The sequence below is a fragment of the Contarinia nasturtii genome, unplaced genomic scaffold (assembly GCF_009176525.2).
Source record: "Contarinia nasturtii isolate CC-2019 unplaced genomic scaffold, AAFC_CNas_1.1 Cnas_scaffold_129, whole genome shotgun sequence".
Classification (NCBI taxonomy): Eukaryota; Metazoa; Arthropoda; class Insecta; order Diptera; family Cecidomyiidae; genus Contarinia; species Contarinia nasturtii.
Window position 1 is genome coordinate 5008050 of NW_022197486.1, and position 24349 is coordinate 5032398.

At 35.8% G+C, this 24349-nt stretch overlaps 1 protein-coding gene across 28 annotated transcripts in view; it reads left to right on the forward strand.

Moving 5' to 3' along the window:
* LOC116344958 (dystonin) overlaps positions 1-22574 on the forward strand; it is a 121745-nt gene extending 99171 nt beyond the window's left edge. For 11 of the 28 annotated variants that reach the window (XM_031773878.1, XM_031773886.1, XM_031773896.1 and 8 more), the window contains 18 exons: positions 44-6484; positions 6558-7397; positions 7526-7537; positions 7873-8098; positions 8172-10134; positions 10216-10405; positions 12651-12716; positions 12989-13033; positions 13303-13377; positions 13625-13796; positions 13875-13992; positions 14071-14300; positions 14378-14495; positions 19315-19493; positions 19965-20401; positions 20731-20790; positions 21110-21214; positions 21590-22574. In XM_031773878.1, coding sequence (XP_031629738.1) covers positions 44-6484; positions 6558-7397; positions 7526-7537; positions 7873-8098; positions 8172-10134; positions 10216-10405; positions 12651-12716; positions 12989-13033; positions 13303-13377; positions 13625-13796; positions 13875-13992; positions 14071-14300; positions 14378-14495; positions 19315-19493; positions 19965-20401; positions 20731-20790; positions 21110-21214; positions 21590-21731 — 11419 coding nt within the window. In that variant the 3' untranslated portion in view covers positions 21732-22574. Of the gene's footprint in view, positions 1-43; positions 6485-6557; positions 7398-7525; positions 7538-7872; positions 8099-8171; positions 10135-10215; positions 10406-12650; positions 12717-12988; positions 13034-13302; positions 13378-13624; positions 13797-13874; positions 13993-14070; positions 14301-14377; positions 14496-17873; positions 18035-19314; positions 19494-19964; positions 20402-20730; positions 20791-21109; positions 21215-21589 lie in introns of all 28 variants that reach the window. The other 17 variants (XM_031773963.1, XM_031773981.1, XM_031774026.1 and 14 more) reach the window with 9 other exon arrangements.
* The last annotated feature ends 1775 nt before the right edge of the window (positions 22575-24349 follow it).

Here is a 24349-nt window from a genome sequence, read left to right on the forward strand (position 1 = left end):
ACTGTAGAAGGAGTCGATTATTTATTTTCATTGTCCATTTCAGATCGGAGCTCGAAGTATTCAACACCTGGTTGCAAACAAGTCGTCGTACATTGGAAGATAAAGAACGTGCTCTATCTGATTTGAATCGTTTGGCATCACAATCTGAATCGATACGTGATTTTGTCAGCGATGTTATTGCTCATCAGGCCGATTTGCGTTTTATTTCAATGGCCGCACAAAAGTTCGTCGATGAATGCAAAGATTATCTTGGTACATTAAATGATTTCCGTACATCGTTGCCAGAGCGTTTGCATCATGTTGAACCATTATCGAATTCGGACAGTCCAATTCGTAAGGAAGTTCAATTGGTGTCGGCCCAATACAAGGATTTATTGCATCGTGCAAATGCATTGTCAGACCGTTTGTCTGGTTTGGGTGGTCGTCAACGTGAATATCAAGATGCATTAGATAAAGCAACAAATTGGTTGAAGAGCATTCAGCCACGAGTGAGTGCAGTTTTATCCGATCCAGTAGCAGCTGATCCACAATCAGTACAAGAACAAATGAACGAAACGAAAGCATTACACAAAGAGTTTTTGAATCAAGGCCGTTTAATTGATAATGCACAACAAGCATTGAATGCATTATTGAAATCAATGTCCGGCCAATTGAGCCCATCCGAGGTGTCCGCTTTAGAAGTGCCGGTTGAACAACTTAAGGACAAATATAATCAATTACTAGAATCACTCGGTGATAGATGCAAGTTGTTGGACACGGCACTCGTACAATCACAAGGCGTTCAAGATGCATTGGATGGTCTCGGCAATTGGGTCAATCAAACCGAAGACAAATTTAAATTACAATTCCGTCCAGCTTCGTTGATCAAAGAACGTTTACAAGAGCAAATTCGTGAACATCGTTCCCTTTTGGCCGATTTGGAATCACATCAAGCCAGTATCGAAAGTGTAACAGCATCAGCAAATGATTTAACTGCGACTGCATCAAATGCACGTATTGCCAAAAAGATTCAAGGTAAATTACAAGATGTTGTCGGCAAATACGAGAAATTGTATGACAAAGCACTCAAACGTGGTGAATTCTTGGACGAAACATTGGTTCAACTCGATAAATTCAACGATGAAAGCTCAAGTGTTGAAACTGAATTGTGTAACATTCAAGAGGCTCTTGAAAATCGTGATTTGGTCACACTTTCAGTTGACGAACTATCGACACGCATGAATGAATTGAATCGTATCAAAGATCATATTCGGCCATTGTTCGAGGATTGTGTACATCAAGGTAAAGATTTGGTGGGTAAACGTGATGTTACCGACACTGGACCGGTACGTGATCGTGTCAAAGCATTGGAAAATCAATGGAAAAATCTCGATGTTTCGATCAGTGAAAAGGCCAAATTGTCAAAACAACGTGCCGAACAACATAATGCCTATGAAAATTTGAAGAATCAAGTGAACGCATGGTTGACCAGCATTGAAAATCGAACAAATTCTTTGGCACCGATCGCCATTGATTTGAACACCATTAATCGCCAAATTGAAGAAATGAAACCACTTGCAAAAGAACATCGTGACTATGCACCAACCATTGATAAAATTAATGATTTGGGCACACAATATGATTCATTGATTCGTCCAGAAAGTCCATCACGAAAACGTTCGAGCTATAGTCCAATTAAACGCACAACCGCAAGCCCATTGCGTCGTCTATCGGGCGATGGTCGTTCACCGTCACCTACCAAAGGAAGTCCGTCCGTTTCACCATTGTCACCGGGTGGTTCTAGTGGATTTGGAAGTCGACGATCGTCGCAAGACGGTTTTCAACTTTCCGATTTGTCGCCAATCCAACAGCAACTCAACGAAATCAATAATCGTTACAGTTTGGTCGGTGTACGTTTGAGCGATCGTCAAAATGAATTGGACAGTTTACGTGATGAGGTGAAGAGACATCATGAAAATCTAAAATCACTATCGGCTTTCTTGGACAAAATTCAACGTCAAGTGCCAAAGGATACCATTTCAAATAAGGATGATGCTGAGAAATGTACGCGTCAAGCACGTAAAGTATTGGAAGAAATGTATGAAAAGCAAAGCTTGCTTGACTCAACCAAATCCCAAATTAAAGATTTACTACGTCGCAAACCAGACGTACAGGGTGCTGATCAATTGAAGGCCGAATTAGATGAGGTGGCCGAACGTTGGAAGAATCTCAACGATTTGTGCAAGAATCGAATTGATTTCTCGGAACAAATACGCGATTTCCTCGATACACATGACAATTTGAACAATTGGTTAGTAGCCAAAGAACGTATGTTAACCGTATTGGGACCAATTTCATCTGATCCACGTATGGTGCAATCACAAGTACAACAAGTGCAAGTATTGCGTGAAGAATTCCGTACACAGCAACCACAATTGAAGCATTTACAAGATATTGGTCACAATATTTTGGATCAACTCAATCCAGCTTCCACCGAAAGCAAATCGGTGTCGACGAAATTACAAAATGTACAAGACAAATGGGACGATTTGGTGGGTCGTTTGGATGAACGTGCACAAAGTTTGGGCGCTGCTGCCGATACCAGCAAAGAATTTGATGCAGGCCTTAGCCGTCTACGTGATGCACTACAAAAGATAAGTGATGATTTGGATAAAGTAGCCAGCGACGGTGATCATCAAGAGAATTTACGTAAAATTGACAATTTGGATCGTCAATTAGAAGGTCAACGTCCATTGTTGGCCGATGCCGAAGCAGCCGGTGCTGCATTGTGCAATGTATTGAGCGATCCAGCATCACGTGCCGATGTAAATACACGTCTTGGTGCCATTGGCAAACAATATCAAGCATTGCAAAAGAAATTGGACAATCGTAAAGCCGAAACGGAAGCCGCACTTCGTGATGGCCGTCAATTTGGCGAAAGTTGTGCACGTACATTGGGTTGGTTGTCGGGTGAATTGGGCAATCTTAGCGAACGTTTGCTCATTTCTGCTCATAAACCAACATTACAACATCAAATCGATACACACGAACCAGTTTATCGTGAAGTTATGGCACGCGAACATGAAATTATTATGCTATTGAATAAGGGCAAAGAACTTCAAAATCGGCCCGGCATTCTCAGCAGTGATCGTACGATTCAACGTGATTTGGATAAGATTTCACAACAATGGGAGAAATTGCGTCGTGATGTAGTCGATCGACATTCACGGCTGCAAACCAGCATGGAACATTGTAAGAAATATCTTGTTGCATCCGAAACATTCTTTGCATGGTTGAGATCGGCTGAAGATAAATTGGCTTCATTGAAACCAGGAGTTTTGAAAAAGTCACAGCTTGATCAGCAATTGAAGGATTTACAAGCGTTCCGCAGTGAAGTATGGAAGCGTTCCGGTGAATATGATAATGCACGTGGTCTTGGTGAAACATTCCTTGCATCGTGCGACGTTGACAAAGAACCGGTCAAAGCTGAATTGCAAGACATGAAAGAACGATGGGAAAAATTGAAAAATGACCTTTTGATACGTGAACAAGCGCTCGAATCGTGCGATCGTCGTCTACGTGAATTTAACGATGATTTACGTAATTTGGATAATCGTGTTGGTCGATGCGAAGATCGATTGGGTGCTCATGATGCTTTGGGCGGTGCCGGCAAAGATCCAAAACTATTGGAACGTGTCAAGGCCATCCGTGAAGATGTGAACGAATTGAAGAAACCATTACAATCGTTACGTAAATTGGCCAGTGATATAAATGCCGAGACTCGTGCTGCCGGCGGTGATGCCAATCATTTGGAGGGTGAAGTTGAAGCAATTGGTGATCGCATCGATGATTTACAAGCTCGTTTGGATGATCGTTGTGGTGAATTACAATCGGCCGCCACAGCAGTTACTCAATTCAATGAAAAGGTCAAGAATTTGGGCGTAGATTTAACCGAATTGGAAAATATTGTCGACGGTTTACCAGCACCGGGTCGTGAAATAAAGGTGGTTAAGAGTCAATTGAATGATGTCGATCGTATCATTGGCAAAATTCAACAAGCTGCTGAAAATGTTGACGAAGTTGAACATGCCGGCGAACAATTGGTCGATGCTGGTTTCTCACCAGACACCATTCAAACACGTGAACAAATTGCCGGCCTACGTAAAACAGTGCGTCGTTTGGAAAATCGTACAAGAGACCACGAGGATCTATTGAAGAAGGCTTTTAAACAATTGGAAAACTTCTACGATTCGTACACCAATACAATCGATGACCTCGGTGAAGTGGCCGATGAAATTCGTAAATTGAAACCGGTCAGCTCGGAATTAGATCAAATTCGTAATCAACAAGAGGACTTACGTCATTTGCGCAATAAAGTTGTTGAACCATTGGCCCATACAGTTGCCGAAGTGAATCGTTTAGGTTCTGATCTAGTGCGTACAGCACAAAGCGGCGTTTCAACTGCCGTTCTCGAAAAAGATTTGGAAAAATTGAACGAAAAATGGAATGACATCAAAGAAGCGTTGAATTTGAGAGAACGTAAATTGGATGTAGCTTTATTACAATCAGGTAAATTCCAAGAAGCTCTCGACAGTCTATCGAAATGGTTGGGTGACATTGAAGAAATGGTTGCCAATCAAAAGCCACCAAGTGCCGACTACAAGGTCGTCAAGGCACAATTGCAAGAGCAAAAATTCTTGAAAAAACTTTTGTTGGATCGTCAAAATTCAATGTCATCATTGGCTCAATTGGGACAAGAAGTGGTTAGTAATTGTGATCCATCTGAAAAGGCAGCCATCGAAGGTCAATTGAAAGAGCTTAAAAATCGATTCAATGCACTCACTGATGCAGCCGAAAATCGTACACGTGATCTTGAAGAAGCAATGAAAGTGGCCAAATTATTCCAAGACCGTCTCATACCGTTGACACGTTGGTTAGACGGAACTGAACGTGCCATTAAGAATATGGAATTGATACCAACCGACGAAGAGAAAATCCAACAACGTATTCGTGAGCATGATGCATTGCATGATGAAATTTTGGGTAAAAAACCCGATTTCTCCGAATTGACCGACATTGCGGGTCAATTAATGGTGTTGGTTGGCGAAGATGAGGCCATTGGTTTGGGTGAAAAGGTTCGTGGTATTACCGATCGTTATACCAATTTGGTCGATGCCAGTGATAATGTTGGTCAATTATTGGCCGAATCACGACAAGGATTACGTCATTTGGTATTGACGTATCAAGAATTGATTGCCTGGATGGAAAGTATGGAACAACGTTTGGCACGTTATCGTGTCATTCCAGTGCATACCGATAAATTGCTCGAACAAATGGACATTTTGGTTGAATTGAATGAAGACATTGCTCGACGTGCACCAAATGTTGAATCAACCGTTGAAGCCGGTTCCGAACTTATGAAACACATCACCGCCGACGAAGCCATTCAATTGAAAGATAAATTGGATTCGATTCAACGTCGTTACGGTGAGCTCACCAATAAAGGTGGTGATTTGCTTAAGAGCTATCAAGCCGCTTTGCCAATTGTACAGAAATTCTACGATGCCCATAATCGTTTGGTTGAATGGATGCAAGGTGCTGAAGGTGCATTGGCCACAGGAGATCCACGTGAAAGTGATATTTTACGTTTGGAAGGTGAATTGAGCGAAATGCGACCAGTGCTCGAAACTGTTAATTTGGTTGGACCACAATTGTGCCAATTATCACCGGGCGAAGGTGCTTCGACTATTGAAAGTTTGGTTACACGTGACAATCGTCGTTTTGATGCGATTGTCGAACAAATTCAACGTAAAGCCGAACGTTTACATCTCAGCAAATTGCGTTCAAAGGAAGTTACCGGCGATTTGGATGAATTACTTGAATGGTTCCGTGATATGGACGCTTCATTGCGTGACGCTGATCCACCAGCAATGGAACCAAAATTGGTGCGTGCACAATTACAAGAGCATCGATCAATTAATGATGATATTTCAAGCCAAAAGGGTCGTGTACGTGATGTAACAGCTGCGGCCAAAAAAGTCTTACGCGAATCCCAACCAAATGACAATACAGTTGCATTGCGTGAAAAATTAGAAGATTTGAAAGAAGTCGTTGATACAGTTGTTAATTTGTGTGCTGAACGTTTATCGATTTTGGAACAAGCATTACCATTATCCGAACATTTTGCCGATTCGCACAATACATTCACGTTGTGGTTGGACGATATGGAACATCAAATATCGGTGCTTAGCATGCCAGCTTTGCGTCCCGATCAAATTGCCATTCAACAAGATAAAAACGAGCGTCTCGTTCAATCGATTTCCGAACACAAACCATTGCTGGACAAACTTAACAAGACCGGCGAAGCACTTTCTGGTCTCGTTGCCGACGAAGATGCTGCCAAAATACACGAAATTCTTGACAACGACAATGCTCGTTATGCCGCACTCCGAACTGAATTGCGTGAACGTCAACAAGCATTGGAACAAGCATTACAAGAATCCAGGTATTTATTCACATTTACACTATTTTTTCTCACACATTTTTGCTTTACTAATTTTATGATTTTATTCGTGTAGTCAATTTGCCGACAAATTGGAAGGAATGTTGCGTGCGCTATCAAATACTGCTGATCAAGTGAATCAATCTGAACCAATATCGGTTCATCCACCAAAGATTCGCGAGCAAATCGAAGACAATGCCGCAATCATCGATGATTTGGACAAACGTGAAGATGCATATTCGACTGTACAACGGGCTGCCAACGATATTATTGCCAAGGCTGGTAATAAATCCGATCCAGCTGTTAAGGATATCAAAAATAAACTTGACAAACTCAATAAATTATGGAATGATTTACAAAATGCAACATCTAAACGTGGTGCCGCATTGGACGATGCACTAACGGCAGCCGAGAAATTCTGGCGTCAATTGCAAGAGGTGATGGAAACATTAAAGGATCTTGAAGAAACGTTAACGTCACAAGAGCCACCAGCCGCTCAACCGGCCGAAATTAAGAAACAACAAATTGCATTGCAAGAAATCCACCAGGAAATGAACCAAACGAAACCCGATGTTGAGCAAGTGCGTCGCAATGGCAACAATTTGATGTTGTTATGTGGCGAACCAGAGAAACCAGAAGTTAAGAAACACATCGAAGATTTGGATCATGCTTGGGATAATATTACCGCATTGTATGCAAGACGTGAAGAGAATCTCATCGATGCCATGGATAAAGCAATGGAATTCCATGAAACATTACAAAAACTATTGGAATTCTTGGCCAAAGCCGAAGATCGGTTTGTCAATTTGGGTCCAATTGGCGCTGACATTGATGCCGTTAAGAAACAAATCGAACAACTTAGACGCTTCAAAGACGATGTCGATCCATATATGGTTGAAGTTGAGGCTTTGAACAGGTACGATTTTTATTTTAAAAGTCATTTCTATATTTTAACAACAAACAAACAAATTTAAATGTTCAATTACTCAACGTATCATTATACTCTTCTCATGCCAATCATTCATATCATCAAACGCTCTGAAGGGCTATCGGAAGGCAAGACCATTTTTAATCAATAAATTGATGTTGTTTGTGTATTAGTTTTTTTTTGCCAAAAGTCACTTTAGCAATCCCTGGAATGTTACCGCATTTTTATTTTCATTCAAACAGAATCGATTTTTTATGATATTCAGTGAAACAAATTTTTTTTTTGGAATAATATACATTTTTTTTCCATTTTTTATTTAAATAACTTTACAAATTATTTCACCAAAATTAACTTTTCTTCATTTCATTTAATCGTATGATTTATATGTGTATCTTGTGATTGCAACAATCAAAATGTATGTGAAATTAATCGATATTCGATTTTCTCATTTGATAAAAAATAGACAAGCCATCGATTTGACAGAACGAACAACACCTGAGCAAGCAGCTTCAATTCGTGAACCATTGAACACAGTGAATCGTCGATGGGAGAATTTGTTGCGTGGTATGGTCGACAGACAAAAGCAACTTGAACATGCACTGTTACATCTCGGTCAATTCCAACATGCCCTCAACGAACTTTTGGTATGGATTAATAAAACCGACAACACACTGGATCAACTCAAACCCGTACGTATTTCAATTAATAATATTCTCTCATTATATGAATAAAAAATACTAATGTTTACACATTTTTCCACAGATTCCTGGCGATCCACAATTGCTCGAAGTTGAATTGGCTAAATTGAAGGTGCTAGCAAATGATATCCAAGCGCATCAAAGCTCCGTTGATACACTCAACGATGCTGGTCGTCAATTGATCGAAAGCGAACGTGGTTCGACCGAAGCATCAACCACACAAGAGAAACTCAGTAAATTGAACAATCAATGGCGTGAATTATTGCAAAAGGCGGCCGATCGAAAACATGAACTCGAAGAAGCATTACACGATGCCCAAACGTTCATTGCCGAAGTGCAAGATATTCTCGGTTGGTTGGGTGATGTTGATGCTGTAATTGGTGCAAGCAAACCAGTCGGTGGATTACCCGAAACCGCATCCGAACAATTGGAACGATTCATGGAAATTTTTAATGAATTAGAAGAGAATCGTCCAAAGGTTGAAACATTACAGGCTCAAGGTCAAGAATATCTCAAGAAACAAGAACAATTGAAAAAGACACCATCAAGCAATTTACAACACACATTGCGTACATTGAAACAACGATGGGAAGCGGTTTTGTCACGTGCATCCGACAAAAAGATCAAATTGGAAATTGCATTGAAAGAAGCCACTGAATTCCATGATGCACTTCAAGCATTCGTTGAATGGTTGACATCGGCCGAAAAACAATTGGCCAGCGCATCGTCTGTGTCGCGTGTTCTTCAAACCATTCAACATCAAATTGAAGAACATAAAATTTTACAAAAAGACGTGTCCATTCATCGTGAAGCAATGCTATTGTTGGACAAAAAGGGAACACATCTAAAATACTTTAGTCAAAAACAAGATGTAATTTTGATCAAAAATCTATTGGTATCGGTGCAACATCGTTGGGAACGTGTTGTTGCCAAAGCAGCCGAACGTACACGTGCACTTGATCACGGTTACAAGGAGGCCAAAGAATTCCATGATGCTTGGCATAGTTTATTGACGTGGTTACGTGAAACCGATGCCAATCTTGAACAATTAGCCGAAGAAGCGGCGGCCAGCAACGATGCAGCCAAGATTAAGAAACATTTGGATCGTTTGAAGGATACACAACGTAATTTGTCCGGTAAACAAGGTCAATACGATACGACAATGCGAAGTGGAAAGAATCTCATTGATCGAGCACCAAAGAGTGATGAACCAACTCTAGCGGGTATGTTGACCGAATTGAAAGAAGCATGGACACGAGTATGCTCGAAGAGTGTTGATCGTCAACGTAAATTGGAAGAAGCTCTTTTGTTATCTGGCCAATTCTCTGATGCCTTACAAGCTCTGCTCGATTGGTTGCGCAAAACAAAGAATCGCCTATCCGAAGATGGGCCAGTTCATGGTGACCTCGAAACGGTTACACAATTGGTTGAACAGCACAAAACTTTGGAATCCGATTTGAGTAAACGTGCCACACAAATGCAAAGCGTATTGAAAACGGGCAAAGAACTTGAACGCAACGATAATAATCGTGAAATTTCCAAATCACTCAATGAAGTACAACGTTTATGGAGCGATGTCACCGATTTGAGCGAACGACGTGGCCGAAAACTGCAAGATGCTCTACGCGAAGCTGAACGTTTGCACAAACAAGTGCATATGCTACTCGAATGGCTATCAGATGCTGAACAAAAACTTCGGTTTGCCGCTTCGATACCAGATGATGAAGCGCATGCACGTGAATTGCTCAATTTGCACACACAATTCCAAAAGGAATTACGCGAAAAAGAATTCGAAAAAGATGACACCATTCGATTGGCAAATAGCATTTTGGACAAAGCACATCCGGACGCCATTCCAATCATCAAGAATTGGATTACAATTATTCAATCACGATGGGATGAAGTGTCACAATGGGCCATCAGCCGGGAAAATAAACTGAAAGGACATTTACAAACATTACGCGATTTGGACGACTCAATCGAAGAACTGTTGGCCTGGTTGACTGGACTCGAAGCAACATTACTTAGTAAGAACAAATTTGAAGTATGCAGATGGAAACTGGTTTATTAATACGTTTTTTTTTCTTTTTAATTAAATAATTTTATAGACTTGGAACGTGAACCATTGCCGGATGAAATTCCAGCAGTCGAACAACTTATTGCCGATCATAAAGAATTCATGGAAAATACTGCTCGCCGTCAACCAGAAGTGGATCGTGCATGCAAACCAAAAGTACCACCAGCAGGCACAAAAGAACCAGCCGGCCGTAAACCATCACGACAACTCAAGACACCAGTGTATGTATTCTTTAATTTGCCAATTTGCACCGATTTCTATATTTAAAAAAACCGCACCAATGTTTTTGTCTATGTTATTACACTTGTCCGAATATGTATGCATCGGAACCACATATTTGCAATTTAAACAAAAACTTATCCCTTTGCCACTTTCCAAATCCCCAGCACAATTGTATGGCTGTAAAAACGTCTTTAATGAAATCCTACTAGTATAAGTGTAACCGAATTCGAGTTTTTTTTAAACGTCACAGAAAATGTTCTTAGTTTTTGAATCGTCAAATGACGATGAACAAAATCATATTTCCTTCTGGCTAGACAAAACATCGGAAACACTTTTAAAAAATGTACCTAATATTCGTGCATCATTTAAGAAAATGAAACATCTGAGTTTACTTTTACAAATAAAAAAATAGCTCAAGAGAGTTTCTTATCAGGTTGCAGCTAAATGGCACGCCAAGTTTGAGAATTGAAAAAAAAACATTTTTTTTTCGCGACTTTTTGTCATTTTTTTTTTAATTCTACAGTTTTATTAGAAAAATAACATATAATTTGAAATGATTATTTTGATAAAACTCTTGTCTATGGGCTCATGAATGGATGTGAATTAAGTAAACAATAGCCTATCACGCATTCTTCACACCGTGATATTAGCATAAATTCCGCGCATTTTTGATAAAGACATTCTTTTTGAACCATCACCTTTTTGGAACTTTGTAACGATTCCTTGTAGATCTACATCCATATCGTCTGTAAATTCATTTAGATATGATTCACGGATGTTACTTCTCTTCTCTGTTTTCACATAATTTGCCATTGGAATTTGTGTCTGATGTATGGGTATTCTTATTCGCTGAAACCTTCAAAACGTCCAGAAAATGTATATATTCTGCTTGAAGCAGTAGCCCTTCTCCTGGACAGCCTCCAACTCCACCCTTTCCGCCGATACCATTGACACCTGTATCGTTTATAAAAATGATAGGAAATACACCGCTCTTTATTAAGCTTATTTTCGATAACTTGCCTTTATTTTTTGAAATGTTAAATTGTGGTTGCTTTTTGAAACATGAATTCAGAATATTTCCAGGGCTACCGCCCACACCACCACAACCACCCTTTCCACCATCGCCATCGATTTTTTATGACCATTTTAGAAATATTTTATGATATTTTTGGGGGTATTTCGTGACGATTTTCGTGGTTTTAATGCCATTTTTGGTTGATTCGTACAATTTGGTATTGATGTGATTGTTTACTTAAGCTGAAGTCATTACGTCACTAGCAAAGTTCGTTTACTCGTTTTCGTTTAAACCGCTAACTGTTTAAAACTGATTTTACCGACACAGTCATTACTTGCTTAATAGCCTATTCAAAAACATAAGTGCCAACATCTGGCCATTCTGTCGTTTTGCTATTCTTTCAAACTAAACAGTTCATGTATGTTCACGAATTTAAATAATTCCGATAGATGTTGAATTGTGAATGATTATTGCATCACGATAAAATTCCCACTTTTGATTGTCGGTTAGAATTACCGGTTTCTTCAATATCATTCAATGCCATGCAGAGACATTTTAACGTGCACGTGAGGTCATGCACGTAGCAATGTCTCCGTATATACATAAACGGGCAAAAAGAATTCTTTTAAAATTATTATTGTTATTGAGTCTAGTCTTTCAATCAATCGCAGTATTTTTTATGTCCTTTTTTTAAATTTTGCATTTTCTGCGGTCGAAAGACCTGTTTGCAAAATTATGTATTTGATGAAACTCTGGGAGACCCGGTGATGATGCACACAAACAATATATATTGGGCCATTTTTTATTCTAGAGCTCAGATGATTCATTTATTTAAAAAAAAATGATGCACAAATACTAAAAAACTTTTTAAACTGTTTCCGATATTTTTGTTTTGCCAAAATTGATTTTGTTCGTCGACATATATTTTGACGATTGACTTAAAACCAAGAAAATGTTCTGTCCAATCTTTAAACGAAAACTTGAATTCGTATACACTTATGCGTGTAAGATTTCATTGAAAACGTTTTTTTTTTCACAGCCATACAATTTATTATCCACCGCTTTGAACCTTTTGCACACGTTTATTGATTTATTTCCACCATTCCTAATTGCACCGAAAAATTTGTAGTATTATTTTTGTTAGTTTGTAAATGTTTGTATTTTTCCTCCCCGACACACTTTTTTTGATTGTCACAATTTTGTTTTGCATGAAATTGCACATACTGTAGACGTGGATCAAGACATGATATCCGTGACCAATCACCAGAATATGGTACAATGGGTAGAAAACAAAGGTTTGTCAAAATAGAATGGTATTTGTTAGTGCATGCCATTATTTTATGATTATTTTCTGTCACGGCGATTCAACAAGTCAAAAGACACGAAAAAAGCGCGTTCTTCATTTGAAAGCTGTTTTTACTGTAAATATGTTGAAATGTCGTTTCGCTTAGATTTAATGCATGTAGTAGACCGTCAATGTTCTACACAATATTTGTTTAAAAAGTTAGCTTGCTTTGAAAATGTTGCATTCATTGTGGGAATTTTTGTTTTAAATTTTTGCAAACAGCTTCAAAGGATCTCGTGATCAGGGTCTCAATGCACGTAGAACAAGGTTCGTTTTGAATTGACCAATTAATTCATTTTTTTTTTGTTTTTTCTCTCGTGTTCGATTGAATATGAAAATTGTATGTCTGGTTTTTGTTTTGGAAATTGGCCTTTTGAAATTCATTTTCTTTGTATTACAAAAAAATTCAAAATCTTTCGGTTTTTCTTCAATCTATACGGACAATTTTCGACCAATCAATTTATCATCCATCTATCTCTCTCTCCATCTCTCTATTTCTTCATTTTGTTTCTCAATTGGATATTGTTGTTAAACAGTCGCGCTAGCCCAGCACGTGATACTCCCGAACGTGAACGCTTGCCACATTACGGACCAAGATTCCCTCAACAAAGGTACTTCCCCCAAAATCAATTGGTTTATTTTTACTAACTTTTCAAAATTGATTCCAATTCGCAACGTTTTTTTTTTATTTGTAATTAACATTGTGAAAACAAAAATTGACGCTTTTTTTCATCAAATCATTCATTTTGTTGGATATAAGTTTGCTTTTGCTTTAAAGAAAAATCTGCCATTTCATTCTTATTTAAAAAATTTGAGTGCTGCAATTTTGAAAAATGTGTTTTTTTGTTCGATTATCAGCAGTGGTGCCGAAATGGAATTCCGTTCACCACGCGCTCACACATTGTGGGATAAATGGCGCCACGTGTGGATGTTGGCATGGGAACGTCAACGTCGTCTTCACGATCATTTGATGCATTTGCATGACTTGGAACGTGTTCGCCAATTCAGTTGGGACGATTGGCGCAAGCGAGTAAGTTTCAATTATATTAATTCAATCTCGAACAGCATACATCTAACATTTAAATCTCTTTTTTTTTTGTGTGTGTAGTTCTTGAAATTCATGAACCACAAGAAATCACGCTTGACAGATTTGTTCCGTAAAATGGACAAGGATAACAATGGACTCATACCTAGAGACATCTTTATCGATGGCATCATCAATACCAGTATGTATTTTATACTACTGTTTTTCATATTATCCACACAAAAAAAAAACGAATTCAAATAAAAATAACCTTTTGCAGAATTCGATACATCACGTTTGGAAATGGGTGCTGTCGCCGATTTGTTTGATCGCAATGGTGAGGGACTCATTGATTGGCAAGAATTTATTGCAGCCCTACGACCCGATTGGCAAGATCGCAAACCACCAAGCGATGCCGACAAAATCCACGATGAAGTCAAACGTTTGGTCATGTTGTGTACATGTCGACAGAAATTCCGTGTCTTCCAAGTTGGCGAAGGAAAATACCGCGTAAATATAATTTTATTTTACAAATTTCAGCATAAAATTAGAATGCTTTACAAGATATTTTCTTCTTGTTATTGTAGTTTGGTGATTCGCAAAAATTGCGACTTGTTCGTATTTTGCGTAGTACTGTGATGGTTCGTGTTGGCGGCGGTTGGGTAGCTCTCGATGAATTCTTGATCAAGAACGATCCATGCCGAGGTATGTTTTCATTTGCTGATATTCTAGTCATTTTATTTCAATTTATTTCCTAATTTTAAATGAAAAATTTTGAAATATTGAAAAAATTTAATTATTTTATTCAATTAAATATATTTAGACAGAAAAAAAAATATATTTTTATTATAAATCACGAATATACACACAAAATTGAAGATGCCAATCATGAAAAAAAAATATATATATAGCAAAACCGAAAACGCTAAACATTTTAGTGGAAATGCTCATTTATTCAACTAAAAATCTAAATTTTAAGCATCAACAACTGGAAATGGTCATTTAATTAATATTGCTAAAAAACAAATGTTAATCCAAATATTAATTCGGTTCGTTATCCTCAACATATATGCCTGCATCATTTTGTCAAACAAATTAAATCCATCGAATCGAATGATGCGAATTTAACACTATCTCCTCCCCCTCAAAACAATGCATCTAATTTAATTCATTTTTAAAAACAAAATTTATTTACTAAATAATGCCAATGACATTTTCCCATGCAAGAAACATTTATTTATTAATTTTTGAATATTTTCTGCTTAAAGAATTCATTTGTACTTTTTCTCAACATCAAACAAAAATATAATAACTAACCGTAATTTTTTCTCTTTTTTCTTTCTATTCCTAACTTGTGATATGGGTTAATTATGAAAATTCGAATCGGTACTCCAATTATACGTACATTAAATAATTTCTTATGTGCAATCTTTTCCATCGAATTGGAATCGTTTATATGTATCGACGCTCTCATCATTTTTTCTCTCAACACACAACCAACCAATTCAAATTATTTAATTTTTCTTATATAATTTCTTTTTCTCTCATTGTATTGTTCTTCTTTTTATTTCATGTTGTTTTTTTTTTCTCTCAAAAATCAATTCTGCTTTCACAAATGAACCAACAAAAAAAAAACCACGTATTTTGAATTATTTGTTTTTTTTTTATTTTATTTTTTTATGGAAATTCGACTGTACATTGTTGAAATTGGTTTTTTATCATCAATTTTCCGTTTGAATTTTGTTTGGAATGGTTTTTTATGACAATTTTTAAATGCATGTTTTCACATATTGAATATTTTTGCCCTCCGCCTCCCCTAAATTTTGCGTGTTTTCCTCACAATTATTCGCGTTAAAATGAACTGTATTCCGATTGTTGTTGGGTAAAGTGACAATTGTTCTACCGTTGCCAGACCCACACAATCCTCAAGAACACGAAGCCTGTTGTCCATTGTGTAAGATTATTTTTGTTTGTTCTTTCTATTCGTTATGTCAAATCGTTTCACTTGTGGTTGTGTCGAAAATCGATTTTGAAACAGCGCAAAATTTTACACAATGATTTTCATCATCGCACATATATGAAATGTGTTTTCGTAAACCTTCCAAACTCCAATTGTCCTGGTTTTTTTTTTAAATTTGTTGTGTGTGTTTTCTCTCTTCAAATCTGTTGCATGTTTGAATATTTTTTAAAAAAACAATATCACTTTCTTTGAGTTTAAATCATATAATTTTTGAATTAAAAATCGCCTAGTCTATTGAGCGGTTTGTATAGTATTATTTTGTAGAATGTAGAACATTTACCATTAGTACACCCAAGTGGAAAAAAAGTGACTAACTTACTATTGACTGTAAGTGACTATAGTTAGCTATATTCATGAATTTTAAAATTTTGTATAGAAAACAATCGACTATAGTTACTCAGTCAGTCGGGCGATTATTTTGGGACGTTTTGACTATCGGGTGACTATGATTATTGTCAACTAAAGTTAGCTGTTGCAGTCAACCATATCTTACTTTAATTGATTGAAGTTAAATAAATTTAACTAAGGTTGCTTGTTTTTACAGTCAACAGTCAGTCAGTTTGTCCCAAAATAGTCAGTCACTTTTTTTGTACACGGGCATAGTCACTACTTCAGTAGCATTATATATGTATATGTGTATCTAACTCCATAATCAAAACAAAACAAAAAAAATCGGCATTCAAATATCGGCCGGTTCTTCTCTTCTATCTCTTGATTTGATGTGGTAAAACTGAAAATTTAAACAAAGGTAAATGACACAATCAACAATCATCACTCCTTTCGAAAGACCATTCAAAATTCATTTAAATAACACATTAAAATGAAATGACAACATACATTATAAACAAAGCTCCTTTGCATGCACACATACACACACTTACACCACACAGTTGAAAATACATATATATATTTTTTGTTCGCTTTCTCAAATATCAACACAATTTGTTTTCATATTATAAAATTCAAACTAAAATACGCTTGAGCAAACTAATTTTTGTTTTCGTTCCTAATATCAGATTTAATTACAATATGAATTGGCATTGTTTTCACGTTTTTTATGCTTTTGGATATGCAATTCCATTAGAGAGTTTATGGCATATATTTTTTTTTGACACATTGTGTGAATATTTTTTTTATTGACAAACAAATTTAGAAATAATTTTGTGTATATATTGCAAATTTTTATTTTGGTTTCGTTTTGTAAATTCCCACTCGTATGACTTTTGGATTTTTTTTTTTGTGTGTTGGCTAAAGCAATCCAGGTACAATTCGTATTTGTGCCTTGATTGCGATTGCCTTTGAAAGCAGAAATTTTTAAAGCCTGATTTTTTTTTTAATTTAATTTTAAGTTGAGTGCTGTGGTCACACTAACTACTTAGGCTATTTAATTTAGTTTTTGATCTTTTTTTTTAATTTTGTATTATTTATTAATTTTTTTTTTCGATTTTCGTTTGTTTTTTCTCTTTCTCTCCCATTCTTTTTTTCTTTTGTTTTTTTCTTATGGTTTGTTTTTTTTTGGTATTAATTTTTTTTTTTAATTACGACGATAAAACACATGTATTTCGTGCACAAATTCGAATTTGCTAAAATAACACCACAATCACCAATGTAAACATAAACACATACGCTGATTTGTGCTACGCGCTCGCGTTTCTAAACCAATTTAAAAAAAAAAACCACGATTTTCGCACAAAAACATAACGATTTCATTCTATAATTGTATTGTCAAATAATTAATACTCATTTGCTCTATTTTATGTTATTTGTAAATTCGATTATTACAAAATCTCTTTATACACACACGTACACCAAATCAAACACACTACACATTTATACATATACGCACACAAAAAAAAACATCATTTCCAAACTGGATTCATGTAATTGACGACATAAATCTGAAATACCGACCGAATACGCACCACTTTAACACATAATAACCCATTCAAATCGACATCTTGAACAATAATAACAACAAAATCAAATTTAAAATCCATACCACCCCCGTCCATACCGAAACAAACAAACAAAAACAAAAAATCACGAATCATGACCTTCATTAGCCAAGGGACGCACAAACATCGAACTACGCGAACAATTCATATTGGCCGATGGTGTATCACAATCAATGGCCGCATTCAAGCCACGTATGTCATCAGCTGGTTCAACACAGAATGGTTCGCATGCATCGTCACCAATCAGCACTCAGGGACCAATCACCAAGGTAAATGTTTAAACTGTCTCTAAAACCAAAACCAAAAAAAAAAAAAAAAAAACATTCAAAAACGAAGCGAATCACAAAAAAAGCAAACAAACGTCAGTTGAAATCATAAACGCCAACGATTATCAAAAGGTATGCAATAATTTAGGTAGACTCAGTGAGACATTTGATGTGTTTCGACACAATGACAGACGACACAAATTTGAAATTGGTGTTATTTTGTTTTGTTTTCTTATTCTCGAACTATTTTTTAAATGCAATTTTTTTTCCGATAATATTCTATTGTACAAAATGTATAGAATGTTAGACACCAAAGCATGAAAACAACAAACAAAAATTATACGGTACTCTTTTAAATCGGTGGTGATGGTCAATCAATTTTGAGTAAACCTTAGCTAGAGCCAACTGGTTAGTTGAACGTGCGGAAGAACGGTCAATAACAGTTGTTGAGTAGTCAGCTCGAGCTAAGGTTTGATTTTGAGTAGTTCTAAGCGACACTTCAAGTCAGATGGAAATTTTTTAACCGAAATAACTTTTATCGATGAATTCAAAAAATTGCCATCTGACTATTGTAGTACTTAAATAAATAGTAAAAAGTAAAAACAAGTGAATTGTTCATTATAAATGGACAAACAAACTTGATATGCACTGCACACAGGTCTCTCTCTCTCTCTCTATTTCCCTCTATTGGAAGTAAGTAAATGTCGGCAAGTCGGGATTTTTGGTGAGTATTTGTCGTAAGGAAACTCCACTTCAGTAGAATATTTCCATAGATCATAGAATAAACCTATATGTACAAAAAAAGAAAGCATGCGGCATTTCTGATGTGTCCCTTAATTCTATTGGAATTTGTCATTGTTTTTGGTTTTTTGAATAATTTCGATTTTTCTGTTGTGTTTTATTTTGTTTTTGTTATGTTGCATCATTTGATTTAATTCGTCATGCCGGGGAATGAGTGTTTTTGTTTTTCACAAAATAAATGAAATTGTATCGTTAAGCAGCATTTTTTTTAAAATGCAAAAATCCCTTGATGTGTGACATAAACAAAAAAATGACTAGCGATAATATTAAATGATCATTTGCCTTCGTTTGAGCAAAACGCAATGTTTGAAGCGTCACTTCACTTTTCGTGGTATCGTCGTGGTGGTATAACAGTCATCATAAACAAAAATTCGAGACAATGTTCATCAATTTTTATTATTATTTTTTTTTTCTTTTATTGCAACAAATTATTTTCAAATCGAATTTCAAACAAAAAAAACGAAAAATTTGATGAAATTCAGCCGACGAACATTTAGCCGAATTAATGCCAATATTTGAACGTTTGCGTGCTCAAGAGCAAATACCATGTGTATATCCACTTCATATGGGTGCTGGTGGAACAGCATTCATTCGTGGTGGAAGTTCACGTTCAACTCCACTTAGCCCACATGCTCCACATTGCCATCCGTCGACACATTGGGTAAGTTAATTTTATCTTGTTTTCGTTCGTGTTGTTGTCTGTCTGTCTGCCGCTTCAAAACTGTATGGACTAAACCGTTGACAAATAATCAAATAAACCGTAGAGCTCCGTTACCATTTCTCCGAACGAGAAACAAATATTAACTCAATAAAATAAAAACTGTGTTTGATGCTGCAACTAAAAGTAAATTGACTGAGAGTAGCCAATTTTCTAGATGAAAAAAATAAAAAAAATAAAATATATTGCTACGGATTACTATGAACATCAATAATATGAGATTTATTTTAGAATTAGTCGTGTTTATTGCAATAATGACCGAAATTGTTTGCTTCCTTTTGATTTTTGCTTTGAAAAAAAAAAGATATAATAACAAACTTTTTTTTACAACAGATTCTAATTTCGCATGGCAATATTTGATTGCATTTATCATAAATTAAAGTAATATTTAAATTTTTCGTTAATAAACAAAAGGTTCGCGAAAAATCATCTCGTTCGGTGGCCATGTCACGACCATCACGATCATCATTGTCAGCCTCAACGCCAGATTCATTGAGTGACAACGAAAGCAGCTTAGGCGGACGTTATACACCACGTAAACCATCGTATACACCAAGCCGAGGTTTTACACCGGGCGGTTCAAAACCAAATTCACGACCAGGATCAAAACCACCATCACGACATGGTTCATCATTGTCACTTGACAGCACCGACGACGCAACACCGACGCGCATTCCACAAAGACGTCTTGGTTCAACGACACCAAGCGGCAGCTCACAGAGACCATCGAGATTGTCTGTGACCGGTTCAACGATAACCAAAGTCACCGGTAACGATGGCATTTCAGCGTTTGGTAGCACAATTTCACGCCCAAGAACACCTTCCAATTCTGCCAGCCCGGCACCAACGAGGTAATTCATCATTTATTTTATTCTTCCCAAAATGCAATACACATTTTCAAATGTAATCACACTTTATCACGGTGTGTGTAATGGTAAATCTATCAATCTTAATCTAAACATTAACATTTAAAAAAAAAAAATCTTTTTAATTTATAAATAAGTCTAAACACTAAATTTTCTTCCATTTCATGCAAACATATTAATCCAAATACACGAAACCGAAACACAAAAACACTCAACAAATACTTTACTATGCTCAAATAATCAAAATCTACAAATCTAATCCAAATAAACACAAAACTCAAATCATGCATCTTGAATGTTGCTCGCTATGTCAGGAATGGCAGCATAAGTAGATCATCAAGTATACCAACGCTGGTATCAGGTATTCCAACAAGGTAAATAACAACAAATTAACATTTGATTTAAAAAAAAAAAAAACAATGCACATATATAACGATAACACAATAAAACTGTCGCTCTTCCCTTTTTGTGGCGACACCAAAATAAACTTTAATTTAAAAAAAAAAACGATATCTAACTAAGGTTTAATGTTCTCTCTTTCTCTCTATTTTTTATCTATTCATTTTCTTTGCATTGAATGCATCTAAACAATCATAATTAATCAATCTATTTGGTGCGTGGCAAATTAATTGCTCGTTTAAAAAAAAAAAACACAAATACAAACATACGTAAAACTGAAATCAAAATGATTAGCACAAGTCGATCACGAATTCCGGTATCAGTTCGTCAAAAATCATTGGATAAACAAAGCCCAATAACATCGCAACCATCACAGGCGTTCGGTTGCTCATCAACGGGGTAACTTATTGAATGCATGTTTTTAATCAACGATCCACCAGACGATATGATCCTGTGTTCAAAATTAACATTTTGCTGTTGTTGTTTGTTTTTTTCCTTTTTTCTCTCACACTCTTGATTTTCGATTCAAATTTTCGCCGTTTTTTTTTCTTCCCGCCAAATAAATTGAGTTGTTGTTATTATTCCGAATTTTTACCAAACTTCTGAAAAAAATTCAATTTTTTTTTGTTCAAATAATTTGCTGTTGTTTTTTCGCACTTTACCAAAGCCAAATTAAAACAATCGGCTGGCCTTATGTTTGACATCAATTGATGTGCAAAAAGAATTGATTGTGAACAGTTTTCTAATTTTCTTTTGTATTTAATTTTCACATAGACGAAATGTGAGCGGAAGTACGACACCATCCGGTATGAGAACACCACGAAAACCATCAGCTGATCCAGTATTACCATCATCGGAACGTAAAGGAAGCCGTGGAACAACACCGAGCGGCACACGGGAACCATTTCGACTATAAATCACATCTCTAACAAAATACAATTTCGAAATAGCACCGCATTTATACACACATTTCCTTTTCGAAAGGAAACCATTTTAGAACCAACAACATATAGATATTAACAATATAATCAAAAAACAAAATCGAAACAGTATGACACATATTCACACATACATACATACACACATCGAACCGACATTATACCCGGATCAAAAACAAAATTATATAGTTATTCAATTGCTGAATATCGCACGATTTTAAAAGAAAAATTCTATATGGTTCCAAACAACAAATTAGGAGAAAAAAACCAAATCGAAATATGAAAAGAAGTAGAACGAATTAAATTTGCTCATCATTTGGCCATACGTTTTATACGCAGGACACATTTTGTGAAAATTGTATGTAAAAAAAATAAAACCAGCATGAAGAAGTAAGGCGGTCTCTTTTCAAAAGGAAAACCAACGACATCATCAAGAAAAAAAAATGTAGTTACAAAAAAATAAATTAACAATTATAAATACTTTAATATGTATAAAAAAAAATAACATCGTTAAAATCTACTAATATATCGAATACAACAACAAAATGAAGAAAAGTATTAAATTTGAAGGGAATTGGAGGTGAAATAGAAAGTGAATCGTGTCGATGCCTCAATTGCAACTGATCGCCAGCAGTTCAATAACAACACACACGCCGATTTCTCCTATTGAACGATTTATAAATCGCCAGTTATTTTTCATTCGATATGACAAATCATTGCATCGTATACACACACTTGGTGCTTGGCACGCCTCCACATTTCATTCGTCTTCTTTTTTTTTGAGATCAAGAAAACTGAGAAAAACGAAAGAGAAAAAAAAATCTAGTAAATATGAAATTAACCCGATATGAAAAGATCCATTCTCCACTTTTGGACACACATTATTACATATGTTGTTAATTAATAATATCGCTGTCTCTGAATTCGATTTATTTCTCACCATAGTTTAATCTTTTTTTTTTGTTTTCATGATGTGATGAAATTCATCATCAAAACATCACGCAGCCAATTAAAAAAAAAAAAGAAGATAGCAAAACAAAACATTAAAAATTGTAAAATTTACTGAATTTGCCGTGAAAAGACAAAACAAATTTATAATCAAATGCAAGAGAAAATCGTTTGAAATACCCTATTTATATTTAAATATTAATCAAATCAGCGCTAAAAGTCATAATTTTTAAGTTAAAACTAATTACAGTTCTTCGTTAATGAATTAATTTTTTTTTATATGAAAACGAGATAAAAAAAAACCTATTTAGAAAAATTTGAAAACAAACAAAAAAACGAATAATATGATTAATAAATAAAACCAAAAAAAATTAAATTGAAATGGATTTTCATTGATTTGGGCAAAGCTATTTGTACTTAAAATGTCTCAAATATTAACCAGTCTCAATGGATGCGATGGATTTCAATTTGAATTGTTATTAAAGAGTGAGTTGGTGTACTGATAGAATACTTGGCCAGACTGTTAATTTTACCTTTTTGATGCACTCTTTTTTAATTTTACCTTCAAATTTTTGGATTTGGAATAAATACTTACTGTTCCTCAATCAACCGCATTACTTCAGAAAACTGTCAAAAAATGGAAATGTATAAAATCGTCGTTTTCTCTTCAATCAAATAAATTATTTTTATTATGAACAATTGTTCCAATCTTCCGATGTTATGTCAAATAACCAATATAATGCGATGATGCTTTTGTACAAATTTTCTGTATAAATTAATAAAATCAACGTAAATAATTCGATAATGTTGGTGCATATTAAAATTACGTAAGAATCAAACAAAATCCAATTGTGTGGCTATCAAAACACAGTTAATTCTGAGAGTCTGACCGGTCTCTTCTCTTGTTCTGTTTGAATGTGCTGAATTCCTTGTTTCCGACGAGCCGATCGGCGAAGCGTCACCAATGTATTATTCTCCATCCTCTTTTTTATTTGTTCAGCTTTTATCACCTTCGATGTACCGTTCTTCGTTGGTTTTGTTTGACGTGCTGCCATTTCCGCTTCAATGCACAATAATGTCTGTGTATTCCGTAAAGTCTGTATAAAATCTTCCAAATCTTCGCCATTACACTTCTGTGTATTTGATCGGAGTGATCGTTTCGGTGCATTTTCTTTGTTGGCTGCCGCCTTTTCACGTTTCATTGCCGCGATATTTTTGATCGGCACTTTTGTCTTTGTTGGTACATTTTCAACAGCATTCATTTGTAGCAATTCGTTTCCGTTGCATTTTACAAATGAAGCAATTAAATTGTGAATTTGTTGTAAAATGCTTTTCAACGAATCATTTTCGTCTAGTAGCATCTTTTTGGTTTTTCGTGACATTTTTCGTTTGTCCTTTTATTTTCTTTGTTCGTCTCTTAACTTGTAATTTTGTGGTTCCGGCTGTCGTGACATTTGCAAATGCAAACTTGATATTAGTTTGAAGATTGTCGTTAGATATCGCTTGTGATGCAATTGACGACTACAGATAATGAACAATGACAACACTAAAACCGGTGACACGCACTACAATTGCGTAAAACGTATGTTTGTTTTGTGCAACGATTTTTGGACATATTTTTCAATGGATTTTACATTGCCTTGCGGCG